The sequence below is a fragment of the Syngnathus floridae genome, chromosome 4 (genome assembly GCF_059516105.1).
Source record: "Syngnathus floridae isolate MCC-2025c chromosome 4, RoL_Sflo_1.0, whole genome shotgun sequence".
Lineage (NCBI taxonomy): Eukaryota > Metazoa > Chordata > Actinopteri > Syngnathiformes > Syngnathidae > Syngnathus > Syngnathus floridae.
The window spans coordinates 20108608-20129878 of NC_142416.1; the positions used below are offsets into that span (position 1 = coordinate 20108608).

At 48.1% G+C, this 21271-nt stretch overlaps 3 protein-coding genes across 4 annotated transcripts; 1 reads left to right on the forward strand and 2 right to left on the reverse strand.

Annotated features, from left to right (window-relative positions):
- The first annotated feature begins 415 nt into the window (after positions 1–415).
- col9a1a (collagen, type IX, alpha 1a) lies at positions 416–7715 on the forward strand. The gene is made up of 32 exons (XM_088374048.1): positions 416–671; positions 1489–1563; positions 2030–2068; positions 2148–2210; positions 2596–2649; positions 2755–2790; positions 2868–2891; positions 3109–3162; positions 3243–3296; positions 3369–3401; positions 3483–3539; positions 3621–3674; positions 3773–3826; positions 4471–4524; positions 4593–4646; positions 4760–4813; positions 4885–4938; positions 5097–5150; positions 5237–5290; positions 5359–5403; positions 5470–5523; positions 5592–5645; positions 5719–5772; positions 5862–5933; positions 6113–6148; positions 6229–6273; positions 6345–6377; positions 6454–6600; positions 6733–6787; positions 6855–7043; positions 7150–7227; positions 7310–7715. The coding sequence occupies exons 1-32, from the start codon at positions 606–608 to the stop codon at positions 7516–7518; spliced, it is 2058 nt and encodes a 685-aa protein (XP_088230174.1). The 5' UTR covers positions 416–605; the 3' UTR covers positions 7519–7715.
- On the reverse strand, positions 7643–14519 carry nup133 (nucleoporin 133). 2 transcript variants are annotated; one of them, XM_088374047.1, is made up of 25 exons: positions 14272–14519; positions 13709–13824; positions 13540–13643; positions 13246–13479; positions 13014–13184; positions 12750–12905; positions 12614–12684; positions 12395–12542; positions 12177–12327; positions 11949–12106; positions 11721–11812; positions 11456–11619; positions 11271–11365; positions 10951–11175; positions 10513–10635; positions 10308–10407; positions 9989–10240; positions 9750–9883; positions 9526–9684; positions 9312–9447; positions 9095–9213; positions 8867–8947; positions 8716–8780; positions 8518–8606; positions 7643–7958 (listed from the first exon to the last, which is right to left on the reverse strand). In XM_088374047.1, exons 1-25 carry the CDS (start codon positions 14385–14387, stop codon positions 7822–7824), a joined length of 3396 nt encoding a protein of 1131 aa, XP_088230173.1. In that variant the 5' UTR covers positions 14388–14519; the 3' UTR covers positions 7643–7821. The 2 variants fall into 2 exon arrangements, with proteins under 2 accessions (XP_088230173.1, XP_088230172.1); XM_088374046.1 differs by having other exon boundaries at positions 8716–8783.
- A 300-nt stretch (positions 14520–14819) lies between these two features.
- On the reverse strand, positions 14820–21090 carry LOC148399853 (uncharacterized). The gene is made up of 5 exons (XM_088373398.1): positions 20981–21090; positions 19906–19944; positions 19707–19824; positions 19429–19598; positions 14820–19357 (listed from the first exon to the last, which is right to left on the reverse strand). Exons 2-5 carry the CDS (start codon positions 19906–19908, stop codon positions 15362–15364), a joined length of 4287 nt encoding a protein of 1428 aa, XP_088229524.1. The 5' UTR covers positions 19909–19944; positions 20981–21090; the 3' UTR covers positions 14820–15361.
- Positions 21091–21271: the final 181 nt, after the last annotated feature.

Genomic DNA, 21271 nt, shown 5'->3' on the forward strand with positions numbered 1-21271 from the left:
TTACTTTATGAATTAGAGTACTTGAAAACAATTCATCAAGTATCACAAGCGTTTACGTCATCCTGAAAATTTCAATTTGGTATGAAAAATTTGTTGAGTTGCCCACCGCAGAATTATTTGACAATTTAGTATTTATTTTACAATGTACTAAGTAACAAGAAATAAACCAAACATGTCTATTAAAAAGTCTCAAGGATTGAAGGTTGAATATGACATCCCATTTTTGCCACATTTTGGTCTGCCAATTCATAACTTGACTTCAATTTTGTCCAGCTGCTACTAAATTGGAAGTGTGCTGGCCCAGAAATGGTCATGTCGCAAAACATTTGAAAAAAATCTGACATTCAAAACAATTCCAAATTTTGAATTGGAATGAAGCAGTTCCTTGCCAAATAGACCTTCAGGAAATTATACAGAGCATTTTAGGTAGACTCCTTGTCCTCGGCCTACACGGGAGCTCCTCCCAGCGTCCCTTCAGGGAGGGAGGCAGGAAAAGGGGGACTGGCAGGCAGGCAGGCAGGCCAACAGGTGGCCTCTTCTTAACTCATCGTGTAAAATCTGGAAAAAAGGGGACTCGCGGTGCGACGGTCAATCCCGGGAAGACCATGGATCTCTCTGGGAGCTGCCGGCTGCTTCTTCTCCTGCAAGCGCTTCTCGTTGCCTCCGCTCAGGTGATGCAAACTTCCACTTCTTTCTAACATCGCTACGGCTTGAATTGTCAGGAAGCCGAGTGCGACCTGTTGACGATCACCATTCTTGCTTTTGAGATCAGGTGGAAGTGGAACTTGTTTATTTTGTGCTAAGAAACGGCAAACAAAAATATGATTGTGACGGCTCGACGTTTGGTAATAATCCAAACCTAATGACTTTGATTAAATACTGTAAAACGGCTTTCAAGGGATTCTTGGACCTCAGTTTAAGGATTAGAAGTGGAACCGCAAGTGGTCTCGACTCGTGCTGGTTTTATATTCAATGCTCGTTGTGACCTCCATAAGACTTTTTATATTTTAGATCTTTAACCTGCTTGCATTTATTTTTGTTGTGGCATGATGAAATCCGTTTCTATTCATGTGGTGGCATTCACACCTTGCACAATTTACTCCTCTAAGGGTATTGGAAGGTCAAAGGTCAATTGATTTTGGGGTTTTTCCAATACTCAATATTTGGGTTTCAACTCAATAATGAATATAATAGAAAAAAATCTGAATTGTTTTTTGCGATGGAGCTCCCAAGTGAGCAAAAGTATTGGAACGGACCTGATGAAATGATCTTAGTGCATAACATGAATAAATTATTTGGTGGTAGAAGCCAACCACGGTTCTCAAATGTGTGTTTATATGGACACGCACACACATTGACGATGGCGTTCACACGTGGCACGGATCTCTAATCCCGCCACACTGACCTCGGATCAGCCGAACAAAGGGCGTCTGTGTGGAGGTCCAATGCCGACTCTCCAAATAACTTGTTTTTCTTGTTATCCTCCAGAGGGGCCCGGTGGGTCCAAGAGGCCCGCCGGGGCCACCCGGAATTGCCGGCGTGCCCGGCGTGGACGGGATTGACGTGAGTTTGTCGTCCTATTTTTTGACCTAGATTCTTCTGCGAGGTTCTGCTGAGGAAAGCCAAAGGCAGTGCATGCTAATGAAAAAGTTGCTTGGAACAACCTCAAAGCCTCCAAACTTGCTTCCATTATTTCAAACAAGTTCAATTGTATTTATTTATTTAATTATGTATATTTCACACATCCTCCCAAACTGCGTTACTAAAAAATCGTTTCACGGGCAACATTGACAAAAGATGCAATCAAACTAATTTTCGCCAATATAAAAATCAAAGTTTTCAGTCATGCTACGCTCAATAGTCCATCTGAGACAAAATGGCCGACTTCCAGTCGATTTTCAGGCATGGCTCGCTGAGATTTTTTTGTGGGTCTACTCATATAAGACACGCCTACCAACTTTTATGTTGCTTCATCAAACCGGCCCGAATTCTCAATTAAATGACAACAGGAGCAATTTATTGTGTTCAGGGCGAACGAGGGGTGGACTCCAAAATCAACGGCGGCCCAGTGAGTGAGCGCACACAAACAAAGACACACACACACACGCCTGCTCAGGTGTTACACTGCTTTTTTTTTTTTTTTGCAGGGGCCTGCTGGGGAAAACGGCAAAAACGGAGCTCCAGGAGCTGCAGGGCTTCCGGGAGCAGATGTAAGTGGAGCCATGACAAAACACAAAAAGACGAGATGAGACCATTCGGTCACGTGCAGCTGAATGCTGCTGCTGATGTGAGCACCATTTTTTTTTTGGAAGGCCTTGATGGCTTCCTGATGGAAACAGGGCTCTATTTGTGCGAAATGGCGGCGGGGGGGCTTCGGGTGGGGGGGATTCGGGGAACGGAGCAGAATGGAACCAGTGTGTGGAGAGGTGATGCGGCTCCTGTGCCTGAGCTTCTGTTACCCGTCTACTCGGCCTTCGATTGGCATATAAAGCAAGGAGGAGGAGGAAGTTGGGCACATGTGTGCCCCCCCCCCCTTTTTTATTTTAGAAAAAAATAGTAACATCAGAATCTCAGCAATGTTCTTGTCTTGCGCAGGGACCCGTGGGACCTCCAGGAGATCCAGGTCCAACGGGTGTAAAAGGACCCAAAGTGAGTTGATCAAATGTGATCCAATTCAACATGAGAAACATTTTTGTCTTTCACTGGCTGATTATTGAAACTTTTCTCAGTGTTTGTGCATGATCTTGTCTTCAGGGGGATCTCGGACCACCAGGCCCGGTCGGGAAGCCGGTAAGTACACGCGTTGTTGTTCGTGTTTATGTTTGGGACGTTCTTTCTGTTAGTGAAGGATGTGTGGCTTCTTGCAGGGTACTGGACCAGATGGCTTGGATGTGAGTAAAACCAAGAATTATTTTTAGTAAAGAAAATCTCTTTATACTGTTTCCCCAAAAAAAAAAAAAAAAAAAATCCTTTTTGCAGTAGTTAAAAAAATGAATAAAAATGAATAAATAATACATAAATAATAAAAATAGTAATAGTTAAAAAATAAAAAGAAATAAAACCGATATTGACATATTTATTTTATTTTATATATTTATTTTTTACCAGGGAATCCCAGGGACTGATGGGCTCCCAGGAGAAATGGGCAAAGCGGGCCCTCCTGTGAGTACCCAAACATCCCGACTACCAACTCCAACTGGTCTAATCGAAACAATAAGAATGAAAGTTACCTGTCGGTACAGGGAGCCAGAGGCAAGCGGGGCCAAGTGGGCGCTACAGGAGCCGTGGGAACCCGGGTAAATTCCACTCAGATGCTGCTACGGTTTTTTGTTTGCTGGTGCCAACGCTTGACGAAATGTTTCTTCCAGGGTCCGCCGGGGGTTTATCAAGGCCAAGAACTGGTGGGTTCTGGACTGACCTTTAGATGCTTAACTAATGCTAACACATGCTAACTGGCAATCAACTTGCTATTGTTGTTTTAGTGCCCTAGCGCTTGTCCATCTGGACTGTCGGGACACTCTGGACTGCCTGGCATGAAAGTACGTTTATATCCTCGACACCAAAGAACAAAATCCACATGAATGTTCTTTTTGGTCCAAGTAGTCGTTTTCTGTTTGCAGGGTCACAAGGGGGTGAAGGGGGAGTCCGGAGAGCCCGGCAGACAAGGACACAAGGTGATGGTCCTTGTACTTTCTGTAAAGCAAGCTTACACCCTGCTTGCTTTAATGACAATTTCTATAGTACTTTTCTGAACGATCAAAGATGTTTTCAGGGAATGGAGGGGGAACAAGGACCACATGGAGAAGTTGGATCTCAAGGACTTCCGGTAAGCGACCTTCATATCCAGACCATCTCCCAACCGAACCATTCAGTCTGATAAGTCAATGGGTGAAACAGCGCTCTCTGGTGGACAAACATGTGCAACACCAAAATGTGTTGGAATCCACCTGAGTCTATAGTGAAAATATTCTTCTCTCTTATTCAAACATTTTTCAATAAAACTAATTCATATATATGAAAATGAACATTTATCGTAGAAGTAAATATTGTGCCTGATGTTTTGATGTCACAATAGCGCTAATTAGTCGAGTGGGAGGAAACAAAATCGAACCATCTTCTTTATACACAAAAAGAAAATAGTGATTTAACAATTAACTTTGATGGAACACACATATACTTAAAACAATCATCAAGTAATATTTATAAAGGTTAACTGAGGTTTTAGGTTATGGATAAAAGATGCTAATTAGGGGTAACTTTGTCCTAGCAAATTCAACTTAGCACTAACCGTTGCCCACATAGTTTTATCTAAATGATTTGGCCATAAACTAGTAAAATACAAACATCCAGTTATAAAATAACCAAAGACAATCATTTGTTTTTTGATTAAGACAGTCGTTATAGAAGGTCATGAGAACAATTGATTCATTATTTGGCATTAGCTAACACGTGCTAACATGCTACTTCCAGGGCCCAGCTGGAGCCAAGGGCTTGGCGGGAATCATGGGCTCCAAAGGTGAAAGGGTAAGATGCTCAAATTCCACTTCACTTTCAGATTTTGTCCCACTCATGCCCAAGATGTCACCCAACAGGGACCCCGAGGGAACTTGGGGGGTATGGGACCTCAAGGCCGCCAGGGACCTCCGGTGAGTTCCCCTGATAAAGTTTCTTACAAATTAGTATTATGGGGAATAAAAAAAATTCCCATGTCATGTCTCTGTTCCACAAGCAGTCTAACAATACCCCCCCACAAAATTAGGGGGACTTTGGCCAAAGAGGAGCCATCGGAGAGACCGGACCCAGGGGGGTGCAGGTTAGATGACTCGCTGAATATGCGCCACCACGGTTATGGCCGCCTCAAACGTGGTCTTGGTGTCTTTGCAGGGTGATCGAGGTCCTTCCGGAATCAGAGGACCACCAGGACCAAAGGGAGAAGCTGTGAGTATTAGCTTCCAACTTAGCATTGAAACTTGAACTGAGGCTAACTAAGCAAAATAGTTATCATATGCTAACGAGCTCCTAGCTGGATTTAGTTTTTCTTTGCCCTCGTGGGAGTTATTGACCGCTAATTGCCTGGCAACGTGTTACTCTCGCAGGGCCTTCCGGGTCCGGACGGTCGTGAAGGAATCCCTGGACTTCCTGGTTCAAAGGTGACTCTGATCTTAGCGGTTTTCGTAAGACCCAAAAAGGACCTTTGGTTTGCTTTACGGTTGGGATTCTGTGCTTTGTTCATCAGGGTCTTCCTGGCAAGGATGGAGCTCCGGGCGACGGTGGACTTCAAGGTCTTCCTGTAAGTCTGACTAGTAGCAACAAAATGACTTGTTGATTAAGTGAATAACTTTGTGCTTTTTTTTATAGGGGGTTCCAGGTTCTTATGGCCAAAAAGGAGTTAGTGGTCCTAAGGTATTAAAGCACCATCGGTCACAAAACTATTGATCAAAATTAATCACACCCTTTTTTCTTTTTCAGGGCGCGTCAGGTGATCCGGGCGTTGCAGGACTGATGGGCTCTCCGGGAAACCAAGTATGGAAGTCTGGAAAACGTTCCTGGTGAAGTGGGCTGAACTCTAACTGGACAGGGTTTCATTCCAGGGCGAGCGCGGCGACCAGGGCGAGGTGGGGCCTGTCGGACCCAGAGGAGGACCGGTGAGTGGTCGCCAGTAAATCCAGAGACAGGTACACTCGGCCGGATGATCCCAAATCAACTGTTTGATGTCAGGGTGCACGAGGGGAAAGAGGACCGGTTGGACCGGCGGGCGCACCGGGACCACGGGTGAGACCACTCAACTTCTGCTACCAAAAAAAAAAAAAAAAAAAGGGGGGGGTTCGTCTATTTAACTGTTTTAAAATGTGTTGTGACAGGGAGGCAAAGGTGATGTGGGTCTACCTGGACTCCCTGGACCGGCTGGCTATCAAGGCCAGAAAGGCGACAGGGTAAGAAAATACTCAAAAAAAATCTTACAAGTGACTCAGCAAAGTGTTGGAAAGTTGTTCTTTTTTGGATGAGATCAAAAGTTTAGTTTCTTTAATCAAATTTTTGTCTCTGTGTACTGTTAGATCACCTCGCTGAGGTTGATGCCAATTTACATTTGTTTCTTTTTCCCCTCCGTCAGGGTTCTGTGGGTCTGGATGGTCCAAAAGGAGAGCAGGTGCGTTTTTTCCTCATCCTCAAAAGTGTCATTGCACAATTTCTTAACGGGATCACAAAAGTGTGTGGCGTCCACTCCAGGGACCCCCGGGCGCCGAAGGAACGCCCGGATATCGAGGAGACCTGGTGAGCGACTGCCGGGCTATAAATATCTTCGGACGTGCTTCTTCTCCTGCAACTTGTGTCTTGTCTTGCAGGGCGAAGTAGGCGAGGCCGGCGAGAAAGGAGCGGTACGTTGGCCCCAAAACACCATTTGGGAGGGGGCGGGGCCTTTGTAATATATATTGATCTATTTTGTGCTTGCAGATGGGCCCACCAGGCGAGACGGGGAACAAAGGACCAGAGGGCTGGCGAGGGCAGCAGGGCAAAGAGGGAGAACCGGGCCAAGTGGGACCGCGTGGCATGCAGGGCGACATGGGTTTGCCGGGGCTGCCTGGTGCGCAGGGACCCGCGGTGAGAAAGTATTTCTTTTCAGTCTTCAGCAAATGGCAAAATGGCCGCCTGCTTGCGATGGTTGATAACGGCTTCATTCATACTCCACAAAGTCAATATTGGAGCAAATGAGTTGCGCTTGTGTTGACGCAGGGCAAATCACCGACAGACACGCACATCAAGCAGGTCTGCATGAGAGTCATGCAAGGTGAGGCGTCGTCATTGTCACCACCGTGATCGCCGTGGTCCTAACTTATAGCGGTGCCGCTTCACAGAGCAGCTGGCCCAGCTGGCGGCCAGCCTGAGCAGACCCGAGTCGGGCATCTCGGGGCTGCCCGGCCCCCCGGGACCGCCCGGCCCCCCGGGGTCCAGCGGTGAAAACGGTTTCCCCGGTCACACCGGATCCCGAGGGCTTCCCGGTCTCAAGGGACCGCCCGGGCTGCTGGGTCGCAAAGGACCCAAAGGTGGGATTAGGGGGCGTGTAACAAAAACCGATTCAAATTGGCAAATCAGTTTTAATTCCATGAACGAAACAGAATCGTAACGCTGCTGAATATTTTTCGTCCACAGGGGACCAAGGCGACAGGGGGGACCGGGGCCCCACCGCCCGTGGCCCCAAAGGAGTTGCGGGTACTCCTGGTCTACCAGGTAAACCACCACTTGGAACCATTGGGCTGGGCGAGCATGTGACGGAGTTTTGAATACGTGACATGCTTCCTTTTGAAAACAGGGCAGCCAGGCCGGTCGGCGTATGGCAGCGACGGGCACGACGGTCCCCGGGGCCCTCGTGGGGCTCCTGGAATTCCTGGCGTTCCCGGCCCCCCCGGACCGTCGGGGGCCGCCGGATACTGTGAGTCGTCGCAGTGTGTCCTTCCTGCCGTGGCGTCGCCGGTGATGGGGGGCAAAGAATCGGCCCTCAAGGGCCCCACTGACATGTGAGCGGGAAGCGGAGCGCCTTCTACAGGCCAGCCGCAGAAAAATGCCAGGAGAAAAAAAAAAAGTGGTCTTTTGTGTCCGCTTGTAAATGTGTCAATACGTTCAATAACTCGTGTTTAGTCCCAAAAATGTTTCACTGCTTTTATTTATTCCAGCAACATTCCACCGGAAATAAAAGACATTTTGATAAAATGCTGACCGTTTTTTTCTCCCTACACAAAAAAGAAAAAAAGGGATTTTTTTTTTTTTTTAATGTTTTATTTTTACTATACAAAAGATTTTGAGGAAAAAACAGAACGAAAGTGTTCACATCTGCGCCTGTAGGTAATGTTCGTAATTTGCCCGCAACACAAACTCAAAGTACGGTTTGGACCTGAGAGCGCTCAGCTCGTCCAGCTCCAGCAGCTCCTTGACCTCCGGCAGGTACGTCTGCAGCCGGACACCTGCGGCATCGGCGGACGCGTTACGAGCCGTCGCGAGACGATACGGGCAACAACGACAATGACCGTTCAACAATTAATCGCTAAATTGTGGCAAAAAAAAAACCCAAAGATGATCAACAATGATGTTTTGGCTTGATAAATACAATTACACATTCTTGCTAATGTTTTTTTGTGGGATAAATGCATCCTTTTTTATTAATGAATTATTATTAATAGTTATATTTTCATGTTTGACACATTTTGTAATAAAAGGATAACATTTTTCCATATTTAATCAATTGTATTTTTCTTTTAAATATTATTGAAAATATATCATTTCAATGTATACATTTTTTTTGTATTTTACAATAATAGTGAAACGTTAGCCTTTTATATTTGGTTGGATTTATTTTGCTCAATATATATTTTTATTTTTAAGCACATTTGACCTATTTGTTGTATTTTTTCGCAGCACAACAATGGAGTGATTCGATGAAAATTCTTCCTACATTGCAATATCGTTTAAAAACCGATTTCGTGCATGTGATGGACTAAAAGAAGAAGCAGATTTGGAACTCACCTTCCTGCGTGAGCATGCCGAGGATCTTGACAAAGACGCTGTCCTTGGCGGCCTCCAGCGGGTCGTCGTTGCCGTCGACAGACGACCAACTGGAGGAGGAACAGAAAGGAGGTCAACGTGGGCCACTCTTCAGGTCACGTTCCCGTCATTCCAAAATACACGTACTTTTGACAAAAATAGGCAAATAAAAGCGCTTACTCGTCTCTCCTGAGAACGGTTCCCAAAATTTGGCACTTGAGCGAGTGGATGTTGATATCGTCTTCCTGCTGAAACGAGGGAAGAGAAAAAAAAAACAAGGTCAGCACAAATGCTATCAAAACAGTCCCGTGCGACGGCGACAGGAAGTGACCTCGTGGATGTACTGGAGGAGATCCAAAGCCTTTTTGAAGTCGTACTCGTTGGCCCTCCGGTTGTCGTCGCAGATGTAAAGCTGCGCGAGCCAGCACAAGCGCACGGAATGATTGTCACCATTGTGAAGCTTCATTTAGTCAAAAGTAGTGCTTTGCCGCCAGCCGGAACTATACTGATGCGAGTTTCCTTTGAACAAATAATGAGTGCGTCCAACATTGTGTCTGACCTGAACCAGCTGGTGAGCGCTGAGTAGGGGCATGGTGTCGGGGTTCTGCTGCTTGTCCTCGAGAAGCTGCCTGGGCAGCGTCTCCTGGTGCAGCAAGAAGCGCTCCTGCTCCACAATTTCTGAGGGCCAAACAGAAAATGTGCAGAATTGTACTGATTCTTCCATTTGGCCCGTGAGGACAAAGTTCCAGGAAGTGTTTTTTTTTTGTTTTTTTTACCGTCGACTTGTTTGGCCAGCTGGTCCTCAGGAAGCTGCGACGCCAGCGCCGCTAGTTTGCTGAGCGCCAGCAGAGTCTTCTTCTTGGCAAAGTAGCGCGTCTCCACGTTGGCCTGCTTGTACAGCGTCTGGTGGGCCTGCGCTCCAAGCGACAAGTCCAATTTAAAGGAGGCGCCGGGCGTTTTGGAGGAAGGAGACGGCGGCGAAAGACGTACGGTGTGGTATTGCTGCACGTGGATGTCGAGGAGCCAGCTGAGGTGCTGGTGCGCTTGCAGGAACCCGGCCAGCTGCTGGTGCTGAGCGGCCGGCTGCGACAGAAGCTTCCCTCGCTTACCTTTCTCCATGTACCAGCGGAACAGGAAATCGGCAAAGTTCTGCGACACGACGAGAGTCAAAAGGCCCGCTGGGAGTAGGATGGTGTTCGGAGCGCTCGGTGTACCTGGTCTGCAAACTTGCTCATGTAGTGCTGCAGGCGGCTCTGGTTGTCGGTCAGCTCGCACATTTGGACCAGGATGTCGAAGTCGCAGTACTTCTCGGCCAGCGCCGCCACCCACTGGTACTGACCCAGCTCCACTGAAGCGACCCACAAGTCAGTCAGACATCTTCTGCTAAGACTTTGTGAGCTCCTATCTCTGCTGATACAGCATTTGTTTTTTTTCTAATTGTGTGAAGACTCACAAAGTGGCGCCAGGAGCTCGTATCGCCGCTGACTGTACTCCATTTCGAGGCTGTTGTAGCGCTCCTGGCCCTGCTGCCGCTTCAGGGAGTTGAGCTGAGCCACGTAGCCGCCCAGGTAGAAGTCCAACAGCGCCACCAGCTGCTCGCAAAGCACGCCGCGCAGCTCCGAGTCGGCGTGGGGGTACATGGAGTGCAGGATGAGCTCATGCTGCCGGGAGATGACCGTGCGGACGCCTCCTGGCCCGCCCAGCGCTGCGGGAGGACCACCAGCGTGAGAAACAGGATCAAGTCCTTTAGCCCGTTCATTTGTCGCTCTCACCCGTCCACGGGATGTACTCTGCGTCTACGTCGGCACGTTCAGACGCTCGGTACAAGGACGCTTTGCTCTCTCTGTACTGACCCGCAGCATGAAGCATATCCTGCAAAAAAAAACAAAAGGTACAATAAATCTTTGGCGATCTGACTATTTTCCCCAAATGTGCTCAGAAGCCGGTCTTTCTCCATTTGGACCGATCTGCGCTCACCTTGATGATAACGTTGACGGTCAGAACCACCTCGGCCCATTCCACCGAGTCAACCGGCTTCTCCCTCAAGCTCCTCTCTTCCTCTTCCAGAAGACAATCGAAGATGGTGGAGATTTGCGAAACCTGTGACAGCCACTTCCATTAGGTGCAATTCTTAGAACGTCCCATCTCATGGTTTTTGGGAAAACCCATGAAATGTTTTTGCTAGACCGACGGACAGGGCGTGAAAACATTGAGAGGTCAACGAGTGTACCTGTTTTCGATTTGTGCGGGGCTAGTTGTTTTAAAAATAATATAATAATTCATATAATATTAACAAGCATTTAAAAAATCTAATAATAACTAACCAAGCTGCCGTGAATACCAATTCAATTTCCGTAACTAAATAATTTAAGAAACAAATTCCAAAAGTCCCTAAGAAGCCTGGTCCCGTCTCACCTCCCGAAAAAAGACGTCGGCTCCGGTGAGGCTGGCCGGCACGGTGACGTCGTTCCTGTGCAGCGCCGCGGCGATGGCCCGGTTGACCAGCTCGCCGTGCTTGCTGTGTTGGTTCTTCAGCACCATGGCCGCCTGCAGCTTCTCGGCGTGCTCGCACAGCAGCAGCCGCGTGGCCATGGGGGACGAGCGCACCCGAAAGCGGCCGAGACGTTCCAGGAGACCCACCTGATGGGGGGTAAAAAAGAAAGTCAAACAAACTTGTCAAGGTTTCAACTGGCACTCTCTGTGGACCAAGAGAACCCAAGGTGCTGTTTGAGTACCTGCAGCAGGAAGTCCATGAAGCAGTTGTGGGCCTTCATCTTATCTTCAAGCTGATGGAGGATGATGAGGGACGTCAGTGGGAACCCGGCGCTCTCTGAAAGGAGAAGAAAAATTTTAGACGCCACCTTGACTTGACTTCCACCTTTAATTGTAAAGTTGGTGGACGTCAAGGTACGGCGCTCACCGTCAGGCACGGACTCAGCCCAGCGGGGGTCTGAGGCCGGGTAATCGTCCAGCAGGTCCAGGTTTATCTGGATCACCATGGCGTCCAGCTCACCGCTCTCCACCGCCTCGTCGCCGGTCGGGAAGAGCTCGTTGGTAAGCGCCTGAGCGCCCAGGAGGTCGTTGCTGAGGATGTAGCAGGAAGGAAAAAAAATCCAAAACATAACCTCGTGAAAATAAAATTGATACTGAGAGCCAATTGGTAAAAATGTATTCTTGCTGGTTACCGGCAGAACTGCAAGAATGCCGCCTTCAAGCGCTTGGGTTTGTCCTCTTGAGCTACGGGATCAGCTCGACCGGGCTGCTCCATCATGGACACCTTGAATGGGGAACACCGGGACTCATTTTAAGATCAGCAACTTGTAAGTCAAGGAACTAGTGAAATAAAGATGATCTTGTTCAATTGGCTCAGAAAAGCGTGCAGATGAGGCAAGGTTTTATTTCGGGCGACTAACTTCTGGCGTGGCCGCCGCCAGAGACGAACACAGCGATTCCTCCACGGTCTCGGGCAGGATAGAGGCGCTCTCCCGGGCCACCACGGCGACCAGGCCGCTATTCTGGGAGAAGACGACGGGCAGGTTGGCGCAGCAGCCGCCGCCGCGTATGGCGTCGCCTAGGGAAGAAACGCGCCGACGTCAGCTCCAAAAACATCATCGAGTCCGTAGCCCCATCGAGGAACCCACCGGAGTCGTTGAAGGGGATCTTCTCGTCGGGGGGGCCCGCCCTGCCGCTTCCCGTGGAGCAGGCGAAGACGAGCTCCTCGTTGTAAAGGAAGGCGGTGGCGCCGGTAGAAGGTGGCAACAGGAGTCGCGTGGAGCGCAGCTCAGACTCGCTCTGAGAAAGACGGTAGCGACAATCTCCACACCGTTTCCATCTCGTGGCAGAAATCACCTGGACTCACCTGGAAGGGGGGATTATAGTTGGTGACTTCCACGGTGAACTGATTGGAGATGGCGGCGCCCAGGTCCTGCAGTGTGACCAGGCAGAAGTAAGCCAGGCAGGGCGTGTCGGACGGGTGCCAGGCGGCGGCCAGGATCACCAGCCCGAGCCTGGGAGAGCGCGAGGCTTCCTTTAATGACGAGACGAGAAAAAAAAAAAAAAAGACAGACGGCCAACTCACTGGCTGAGCTTCACGTCCAGATAGGTCACATTGACGCCGTCTCGCATCTCCTCGTAGTTGCCCTCCGAGCCCTGGTGGAGGGAACGAGGCGTGAGACAAACGTCACGATGAGGGACTGATGAAGTGGTCGACTCACCCAAATGGCGTCGGCGATGCTCTCGTTCAGAGTTTGCGGGATGTCCCAGCTGATCGTCTGTTGCTCCCAGCTCTCGTCCACTTCCCATTTGCTGAGGCGGGAGTTGCTCAGTGCGTACAGGCGGCCGGTGGCGCCCACCCACAGCACGCTGTTTAGCTGCAACAACAAAAAACGAAACAGTACAATGTCAAAAAAAAAAGCAAAGGTCTCAACTTCACAATTCGCATCATTTGAACAAAACAAAAATCTGATGAAAGCACTCACGGTGTCGTTGGTAGGCGGCGACAGGATGCCGAACAGGCTAGACATTCGGCGCCCGATGCCCGACAACACGCCTTGGCCCTGTTGCAGCGCTCGGTACTGAAGCCTTCGGGAACCGTCGCACCCGACCCGCAACATGCGACTCTTAGCCGAGGACACCACAAAGCTGCCGCCCTGCCAGGAGCGAAGAACACGGCGTGGGCAAATGTACGACTCGACTAAAATGACCGCTTACATTGACCGCCACCACAAAGGCGCACGAGTCTCCCAGGTCCAGGTCGGCCTCGGCGTAGTTGCCCTCCTGCGACAAGCTGGGCCACAAGCGAGCCGCGCCCTCGGCCGTCACGGCCAGCACGGATACGGCCTGCACGGGGGCAGCGTCCAGCGGGCCGGACGACGTCACGGCCACGCGCTCGGCCGTGTAGTCGTACTGGCTTGCAGGCAGCTGCAGCTCTTTGCACACGCACAGCTGCAACAGCAAAACGAGGTCAGCGGCCATATTAGAAAAGAAAAGAAAATGTCAACATACCTTGGCCACGGCCGTCTGGCAGACCTTCCAGATGATGAGTCTGTCTCCGTAAACCAGCCAGGCCCAGCCGCTTTCGCTCACCTTCACCGAGATCTGCTCCTCGCCTGGACGACACGGGCATGAATGTCATCACAGAAGGCAAAGGGGGCATGCTTGTCAGCCTATTTACCATTGAGCATGGTCAGTGCCTCCATCACTTTGACAGGAAGCGAAGAACCGAACGTTTGCACGTCATAGTTGAGGCCATCGGCGGCGGCGTGGCTCTGCTCGCGACTGGAGGTTGCTCTGTCCGCCACATAAGCACACAGATCAAGTTTTTTTTAAAAGAAATTAACAAAGTTAAGTTTACTAAAACTGCTACACTTATGACGTAATACTTTCGAATTATCTTGTGCTAATGACAAGAAGCAGGCGATTAGCATTTTGACTGAAGGCTCTCCATTATCAATGATATATTTATTCACCTATTAGGTGTAGACAACATATCATATAGAGTTTTATTTTCAAATGTATTTTGTTTGTTCGTGATTGTCTGTTTTTGTCAACGCTTAGCAATAAAGTTTGATGTGATTGAAGTCAGAAGTCTTCACTGCTTAGTTGATTTAAATGATAAAACAACACGGATGCTTTCATGATAATGTTGATTAACTTATAATCGTAAAAGTTGTTTCGAGAGAACGAAGCAAGTGTTGATTAAATTATAATCGTAAAAGTACAGCAAGTGGTCGTTACCTCGCCGACAGAGGTGTCCTCCGCGGGGTGAGCAGCAGGCTGCTGGACGTTCTCCTGGCCGGGGTTCTGTTCTGCTGCCGGCGAGCCGAACTCGGGCCGGTACGCGGAGAAAACATCGGTACCGTGAGGCTCAATTATCCAAAGAAGAACGTAATTATCCTCTTAACTAATGCAAAGGCACTTTTTGCTTTCCCCGCCAGCGCTCTCAATTCGATAGCGCGCGGAAGTCGCTTGGTTATGACGTCATCAACATGCTGCGAAATATTTTTAGGGGAGGGAGGGGGGGGGCATATTGGAACATAAAAAAAAAAAAATCAGTTTTAAATAAAAATCAATATAATTGCCAAGGGAGGAGGAGTTACATTACATAATATCATATCTACTGTTTTATTTGCTATTTAGTAACATTACACAATATTTATTTTGTATGCAGCTTTTGAACTTATTTAACTTACTTAACTGGAAAATATTGTAATATTTTTTAACTTGGTTACAGACCACCGACAGGCAAATTTATTTATTTTTTATAGACTTAAAAAAAAAGGCCATTTTGAGTCACGTCCTTTTTATTGGACACAAGCCTGCATATAGTTACATTTTGTATTCATTTTACCATTATAGCAAATAGGAAGGAAAAGAAACCTGAAACTTCATATTTTCCATTACAGTTTGATGAGCCACATTTACAACATATAACACAGATAAATATACACGTGTTTTATATACACACACACACATCACAATTATTTAATAAAACAACCCAATGTACATTTTTTTACCGTTCAACGCCATTGAAATACTTCAACTGACTCAGCCGAGTCACATGAGTTATTATTTAAGTACATGACATATATTGTACGCGTGAAGAATGTGAAAACGAAAGACAGAGGACAGACAAGAACCTCACAATGTCATTCAAAAGAACATTAGCAGAATAAAGTCAGAATGTAAAAACAACACGAGATTTTTGTTCTACATTGAGTAAACATGTAATATTGCACCGTGCAATTAAAATTGACAACAAGCATGGAGCGGAACTGAGCTTGCATTTCGTTGAGATGCTTTTGTTCTTGATTTTGCGGCAGCCTGACTAAACGAGGTTGGAGAACAGAAAAGTGGATCCTTTCAGCTCGTCTTGATCGGGAACTTCCAAGTTGACGTCGCCGGAGCCAAAATTAAGGCCTCCGAGGCTGCCGTACTTTTGCTTTAGGTCAATCTCGCTTTCTTCCTGTGAAGGGAAAACAGTTACCATGTATCCGTCTGAGGTATCGACAGGTTTTTTCTGAGAATACGACCAGCGGCCGTCATTTAACGTGTGGGCGGCTTTCACGGCGTGGCTCGGGTGCAAAAGGGAGTCTGCGTTCAGTGTGGCGCCGCTGAATCGGGTAACCCTCTGATCGGTTGTCAGCCCCGTGGAGGTCGAGGGCATCTGGAGGTCCAGGTCAGACCCGGGGACGTGATACTTCCCGGTGAAGTCGTCAATGTTGAGGTCCGAGCGTGTGAAATTCAAATCTGATTGCATCGAGCCCTTGGAGCGAGAATGAATCATGCCTTGGTCCAAGTCGAGCCCGGGCAGCGGCACGCCCGAGCCACCGTGCAACGTCTTCCTGAATTTGAGCGTCGAGTCGTCCACATCCAGATCTGAAGTTCTCAGCTTGCCGTTGGTTCCTGACAGACTCACGTCCGGTCCGTTGACATCGATGTCATCCATGTCTAAATACGGCATCGATGGCTTCAAATTTGGACCTCTCACATCGGGGAGACTGAGGTCTGGAACCTGTAAGCCTCCGTTCAGGTCCGTGTCGTACCCTTTCGGCATCTTTATGTGAGGCTTTTTATATTTTGTTTCTGGGGCGTTCCAGTCCGTCCTCGGGGCTTTGAGGTCCACGTTTGGTAGCTCTGCTTTGGGGGTGTCCCAAGATCCTTTGACTTTTGGCGCTTTGACATTCACGTCGGGTCCTTTGAGCTTCCCATGATATTTTGGTGACTTCACGTTTGGTCCCGACAGCTCCACATCCGGCACTTTCAAATGCGGCTTTCTGTATTTGCCCGTTGGTCTTTTGAAATCCACGTCTGGCGCATCAATGTCAAAGTCTGGACCATCGATGTTTGGTCCGTTCAGGGTTGGCATATTGACCTTGGGAAATCTCACTTTGGGCAATTTCATTTTTGCTTTAGGCGCGTTGATGTCGAGGTCGGGACTTTTGACGTCCAGTCCGCCTTTGAGTTTTGGTGCTTTCAGGTTTAGGTCTGGAGCCTTGACGTCCAAGTCTGGAGTATCGAGATCCAACTTTGGGGCATTCAGGTTCAGTTTAGGGCTCTTGAAGTCCATCTTAGGCATAGTTAAGTTTGGCTTCTTGAGTTTCCCGCCAACGTTAAGATCCAAGTTTGGTTTGCTACCTTTGAGGTTGACAGTGGGAGCGTTGATGTCCATATCTGGAGCATCGAGATCAACATCCAGGTCTGGACCTTTAACGCTCGGACTCTTCAATTTGGGCATCTTCATCTTGGGAAACTTAAATCTAGCTTTTGGTGATCCAATGTTGATGTCTGGAGTTTTCAGATCAACCTTGGGAGCCTTAAGGTCCAAATCCGGACCATCCAAGCCACCTTTTATCTTTGGGGCTTTCAGATTGAGATCTGGACCGTTCAGATCTGGCAAGTCCACATTTGGCCCTTTGAAGTCTAGTTTTGGACTTTTTAAATTGAGTTTTGGCATTTTTATATCTGGTGCGTTTATCCCACCATGGAGATTAGGACCACTGAGGTCCAGGTTGGGAGCAGTAAGGTCCAGGTTAGGTCCGTCTATCTTGGGACCATTGAGATCTAAATCTGGCATGTTCAAGTTTGGCTTTTTGAACTTTCCATCAATATCAATATTTGGCATCCCGAAATCAGCGTTGGGACCTTTGAGTTTGGGTGCGTTGACGCCCATGTCCAGACCATCAAAATCTGCATCGATGTCAGGACCTTTAAGGCTTGGACGACCGAATTTTGGCAACTTGAATTTGGGCATCTTCATTTTTGCCTTTGGTGAACCCATGTTGATGTCACCTTTCAGATCTATCTTTGGACCTTTAAGATCTGCACTCGGTAGGTCCCAGTCAGGGCCATTTATGTCGCCTTTTAGCTTCGGGGTTTTCAGGTTCAGGTCGGGACTCTGAAAATGAGGAAAATCCATGTTTGGGCTTTTAACACCCAGTGTGGGGGTTTTAAAATCAAGTTTAGGCATATTCAAATCTGGTGCGTTTATCCCACCATGGAGATTAGGACCACTGAGGTCCAGGTTAGGTCCATCTATCTTCGGACCATTGAGATCTAAACCTGGCATGTTCAAGTTTGGCTTTTTGAACTTACCATCCATATCAACATTTGGCAACCCTAAATCAGCTTTGGGACCTTTGAGATTTAACTTGGGTGCTTTGACGTCCATATCTGGAGCATCGAGATCCACATTCAGGTCTGGACTTTTAAGGCTTGGACGCTTGAGTTTTGGCATCTTTATTTTTGGAAATTTAAATTTGGCTTTTGGTGATCCCATATCTAACTTGGGCGTTTTAAAGTTGGCGTCGGGCAAGTCCAAGTCAGGGCCGTGAATTCCACCTTTTAACTTGGGAGTTTTCACCTTTAGGTCTGGGGCATGAACATCTGGCAGGTCCAAATTTGGGCTTTTGAGGTCCAGTGTGGGGGTCTTAAAACCAAGTTTAGGCATCGTCAAATCTGGTGTATTTAACCCACCTTTGAGATTAGGAGTACCGATGTCCAAGTCAGGAGACTTGAGGCCTAGGTTAGGACCACTGAGATCATAATTAGGCATCCCTAAATCAGCTTTGGGACCTTTGAGTTTGAATTTGGGTGTATCGATGCCCATGTCCCAATCACCCGAGTCACGTTCAATGGTATGACCTTTGAAATTCGGACGGCCAAATAAGGGAAACTTCGCTTTGGGCATATTAGGAAGGTCAACATCTGGTGAGTTCAAATCTAACTTAGGAGCTTTAAGGGTTCTGTCCCAATTGGGGCCATCTATGCCACCATTAAGATCTGGCATGTTCAAGTCCAGATTGGGGGTCTTGACACCGAGTTTGGGCATTTTAAGATCAGGTGCACTGACGTCACCTCGGAGATTGGGACCATTGAAATCCACGTTAGGAGATCTGAGGTCCAAATTAGGGCCATTGAGATCATAATCAGGCATCTTAAAGTTTGGACTTTGGAATTTTCCATCAACATCCGGCATTCCTAAAGAAGCGCTTCGACCATCGACTTTGAATTTGGGTACATTGGGCATGTCCATACCACCTATGTCCCCATCAAATTCTGGAACCTCAACAGTTGGTAAACCATAATTTGGCATGGTGAATTTAGGAGCCTTGTACTTTCCAGACGGAACCTTGGAGCGAACTGCAGGGGTGGTCACACCGCCACCCTGAAACTGAGCATTCGGGACTCTCAAATCACCGCTGGTCCTGGCTCCTTTGATGTCAAAGCCACCTGAACGGCCGTCCACGTCGAAAGCGGACCCCTGAAGACCGCTGCGGCCGTTCAGATCGAACTGGGGTGCGTTTAATCGAGAAGACTGTCCGGCCAGATGGATTGTGGGCGATCCGTCATAACTGTCCACGTCAAACTCTGCATCGTCGTCGTAGCTCAGGAACCTCCCGTCGGTGCCTTGGAGGGCCATTCCAGCGTCATCTGGATACATTTCAGAGTAGACTCCAGCGTGTGAATTCACAGACGGAGCGCGAGCGTTCAGCATCTGCGGCACCTGAACCCGTCTGCCCGCTTTCACCTGGCCTACGCCCAGAGGCGGGAGGTTCAGGTTGGCCTCGTGCTCAAACGCTCCCGACCCGTAGGCGGCGTAATTGCTCTCGGAGCCGGCGCTGTAACGCCTGCTGAGCGTGTTAGGACTCAGGCGTCCAAAGTCCACCCCCAGACGAGGTAAGTCCGAGTCTTGCTTGGTCCTGAGTTTGGAGGAGCGAGGGAGGGTCACATAGTCTCTCAGGTTCTCGCCATTAGACATGTCCTTGTGCATGAAGCGCTTGATTTTGGTGTCGTAGAGCTTGTTGTAAGCATTGTGCAGCATCTGAGGACAAACAGACAAAAGTGGAAACATTTGGGGATGTTATGCAGGCTCGGCGAGGTGACCTCCTTTACCGTTTCAGGACTGACAGTCCCCTGGTTGAGGTTCCCCATGCTTCTGCTCATGTTGTTCTTGGTGAGCACTTGGATTCTGTCATCGTACGGTTCCATCATCTTCAGGACACCCATCACCTCATCTTTGGTCAGTCGGTCGAACTTGATGGTCGCCCCGACCACTTCATCCCCTGAGGAACATAAATTGATGGACACGGCAGAAGGTTTTTTGTGGGTCTGCTCATTCTCGACACGCAAACACAGGATGGAGGGTCTGAATTTTCAAAAGCTTTGCCCACCTTCCCTCAGCTCCTGATTAGCTCCATCGACGTCGTCGATGTTGGCGATGACCAAGGCTCCCTGCTCGGATCGCTCCAGCGTCAGGGCTTCCGAGAGCCTGCGCTTGAAGTGATACGCCTGCGGGGTGGGCGAGAGGGCCAGAAATCTTCAAACATGACAATTCAAAGGGAACCGTTTGACTTTGGGAACGTTTTCTACCATTGATGGTCGTGGAATTTGTCACCGTGAAGAATGAACCTGCAGAAGACAGAAAAATGTGAAACTCCAACCGACACAATACGGTGTTGCGTTCGAACGAGTCATCCATGTGGGAACATCGGCCGCCGGCAGGAATGCTCGGCGGAATGTCAGCGAGGTAAACGAGTTTATCCGGCGCGTCATCGTCTTTTGGGGCGTTTCTCGCCTTCGCTTAAGCTTGGTGGCACAATCGAGAGTTTTTTTCAATTTGATTGGTAGTCATTAAGTAGAGTATGTGCACTATGTGCACAATGTGCCGCACAGAGATTACAGAACACGCCTTGCGGTTGCAAAAGGATGACAAACACTCCTGCGGCTTCCAAGTGTCAAAAGTTAAAGTCGTTTTTTTTGGAGATGACATTGGGTTCAAAGGTGTACCTAATCAAGTGGCCGCCGAGTCTCGATACAAAACACAATATTTCATCGGATTGACGATTACGCAATACAAACGTTGGCACAGGAATATTGCGATATCAAAACTTGAGTCTAGTTGAGACGATGTGGACAAAAGTATCGGGACACCTGCAGGCAATGAAAACGAGGGAAGTCTTAAAATTAAGATGGGCTGCAACTACCGATTATTTTCACAGTGAATGAATCAGATTTAAAAAAAAAAAAAACATTCCATCCTTTTCATAATTTCTACACTACATGGATGAGTTTGAATTCACCCAAAATTTCTCATGTTCATTTCATGTTATTTATTGAGGTTTGCTGCAAAAGTAAAAAAAAATGGATCATCTTTTGTTGTTTTTCAAACTTCATAGTCTTCACAAGCGATCAATACTGCACTATAAAAATTAAAAAAAATAAAAACATGCGTGACCATTTTTGCAATACATCATTCAAGTGTCAAAAATCCTTTCAGAGCAGGATGGAAAGTTTTCTTTCCACCTTTCAAGAACAAACTTTTTCATTTTACGACAACACACACACACACACAAGCAGGCAATCATTCACAGCTGAGCACAAAGTACAACCCGGACAGCGTACTATGATATATTTCCAAGTACACAACAACAAACTCCAAACTTACCTGAGGCACCATCTGCATGCGTGTGTGTGTGCGTGTGTGTGTCAGCGGGAATGCAAGGCAGCAACAGAGAACAGGTGGACCTCTTGAGCACCTGAAAGTAGACAAACAGGTTACACACGCGACGGACGGGCCACGCCCCTCACATACACACGCCGGCGAGGCACAAACACACAATCAAGTGTGCATATGAAACACACACACACACGCCCTTTAGTTGAGATGACAGATGTGTGCGTATGACTGTGATTCTTTGTGTGTTTCCAGTGTTTGTGCATTGTGCGTCTGACCACA

Excerpts from the sequence above, each read along its gene's own strand:
- col9a1a (XM_088374048.1), top strand. The coding sequence starts at position 606 with ATGGATCTCTCTGGGAGCTGCCGGCTGCTTCTTCTCCTGCAAGCGCTT. Across the intron at positions 5,934-6,112 it reads AAGGCCAGAAAGGCGACAGG|GGTTCTGTGGGTCTGGATGG; the intron begins GTAAGAAAATAC and ends CCCCTCCGTCAG. Across the intron at positions 7,228-7,309 it reads GGGTACTCCTGGTCTACCAG|GGCAGCCAGGCCGGTCGGCG; the intron begins GTAAACCACCAC and ends TTTTGAAAACAG.
- nup133 (XM_088374046.1), bottom strand. The coding sequence starts at position 14,387 with ATGTTTTCTCCGCGTACCGGCCCGAGTTCGGCTCGCCGGCAGCAGAAC. Across the intron at positions 11,620-11,720 it reads GCATTCTTGCAGTTCTGCCG|CAACGACCTCCTGGGCGCTC; the intron begins GTAACCAGCAAG and ends CTACATCCTCAG. Across the intron at positions 8,948-9,094 it reads GCGCTCACCAGCTGGTTCAG|CTTTACATCTGCGACGACAA; the intron begins GTCAGACACAAT and ends TGGCTCGCGCAG.
- LOC148399853 (XM_088373398.1), bottom strand. Across the intron at positions 19,599-19,706 it reads TAATCAGGAGCTGAGGGAAG|GGGATGAAGTGGTCGGGGCG; the intron begins GTGGGCAAAGCT and ends TATGTTCCTCAG. Across the intron at positions 19,358-19,428 it reads GGACTGTCAGTCCTGAAACG|ATGCTGCACAATGCTTACAA; the intron begins GTAAAGGAGGTC and ends GTTTGTCCTCAG.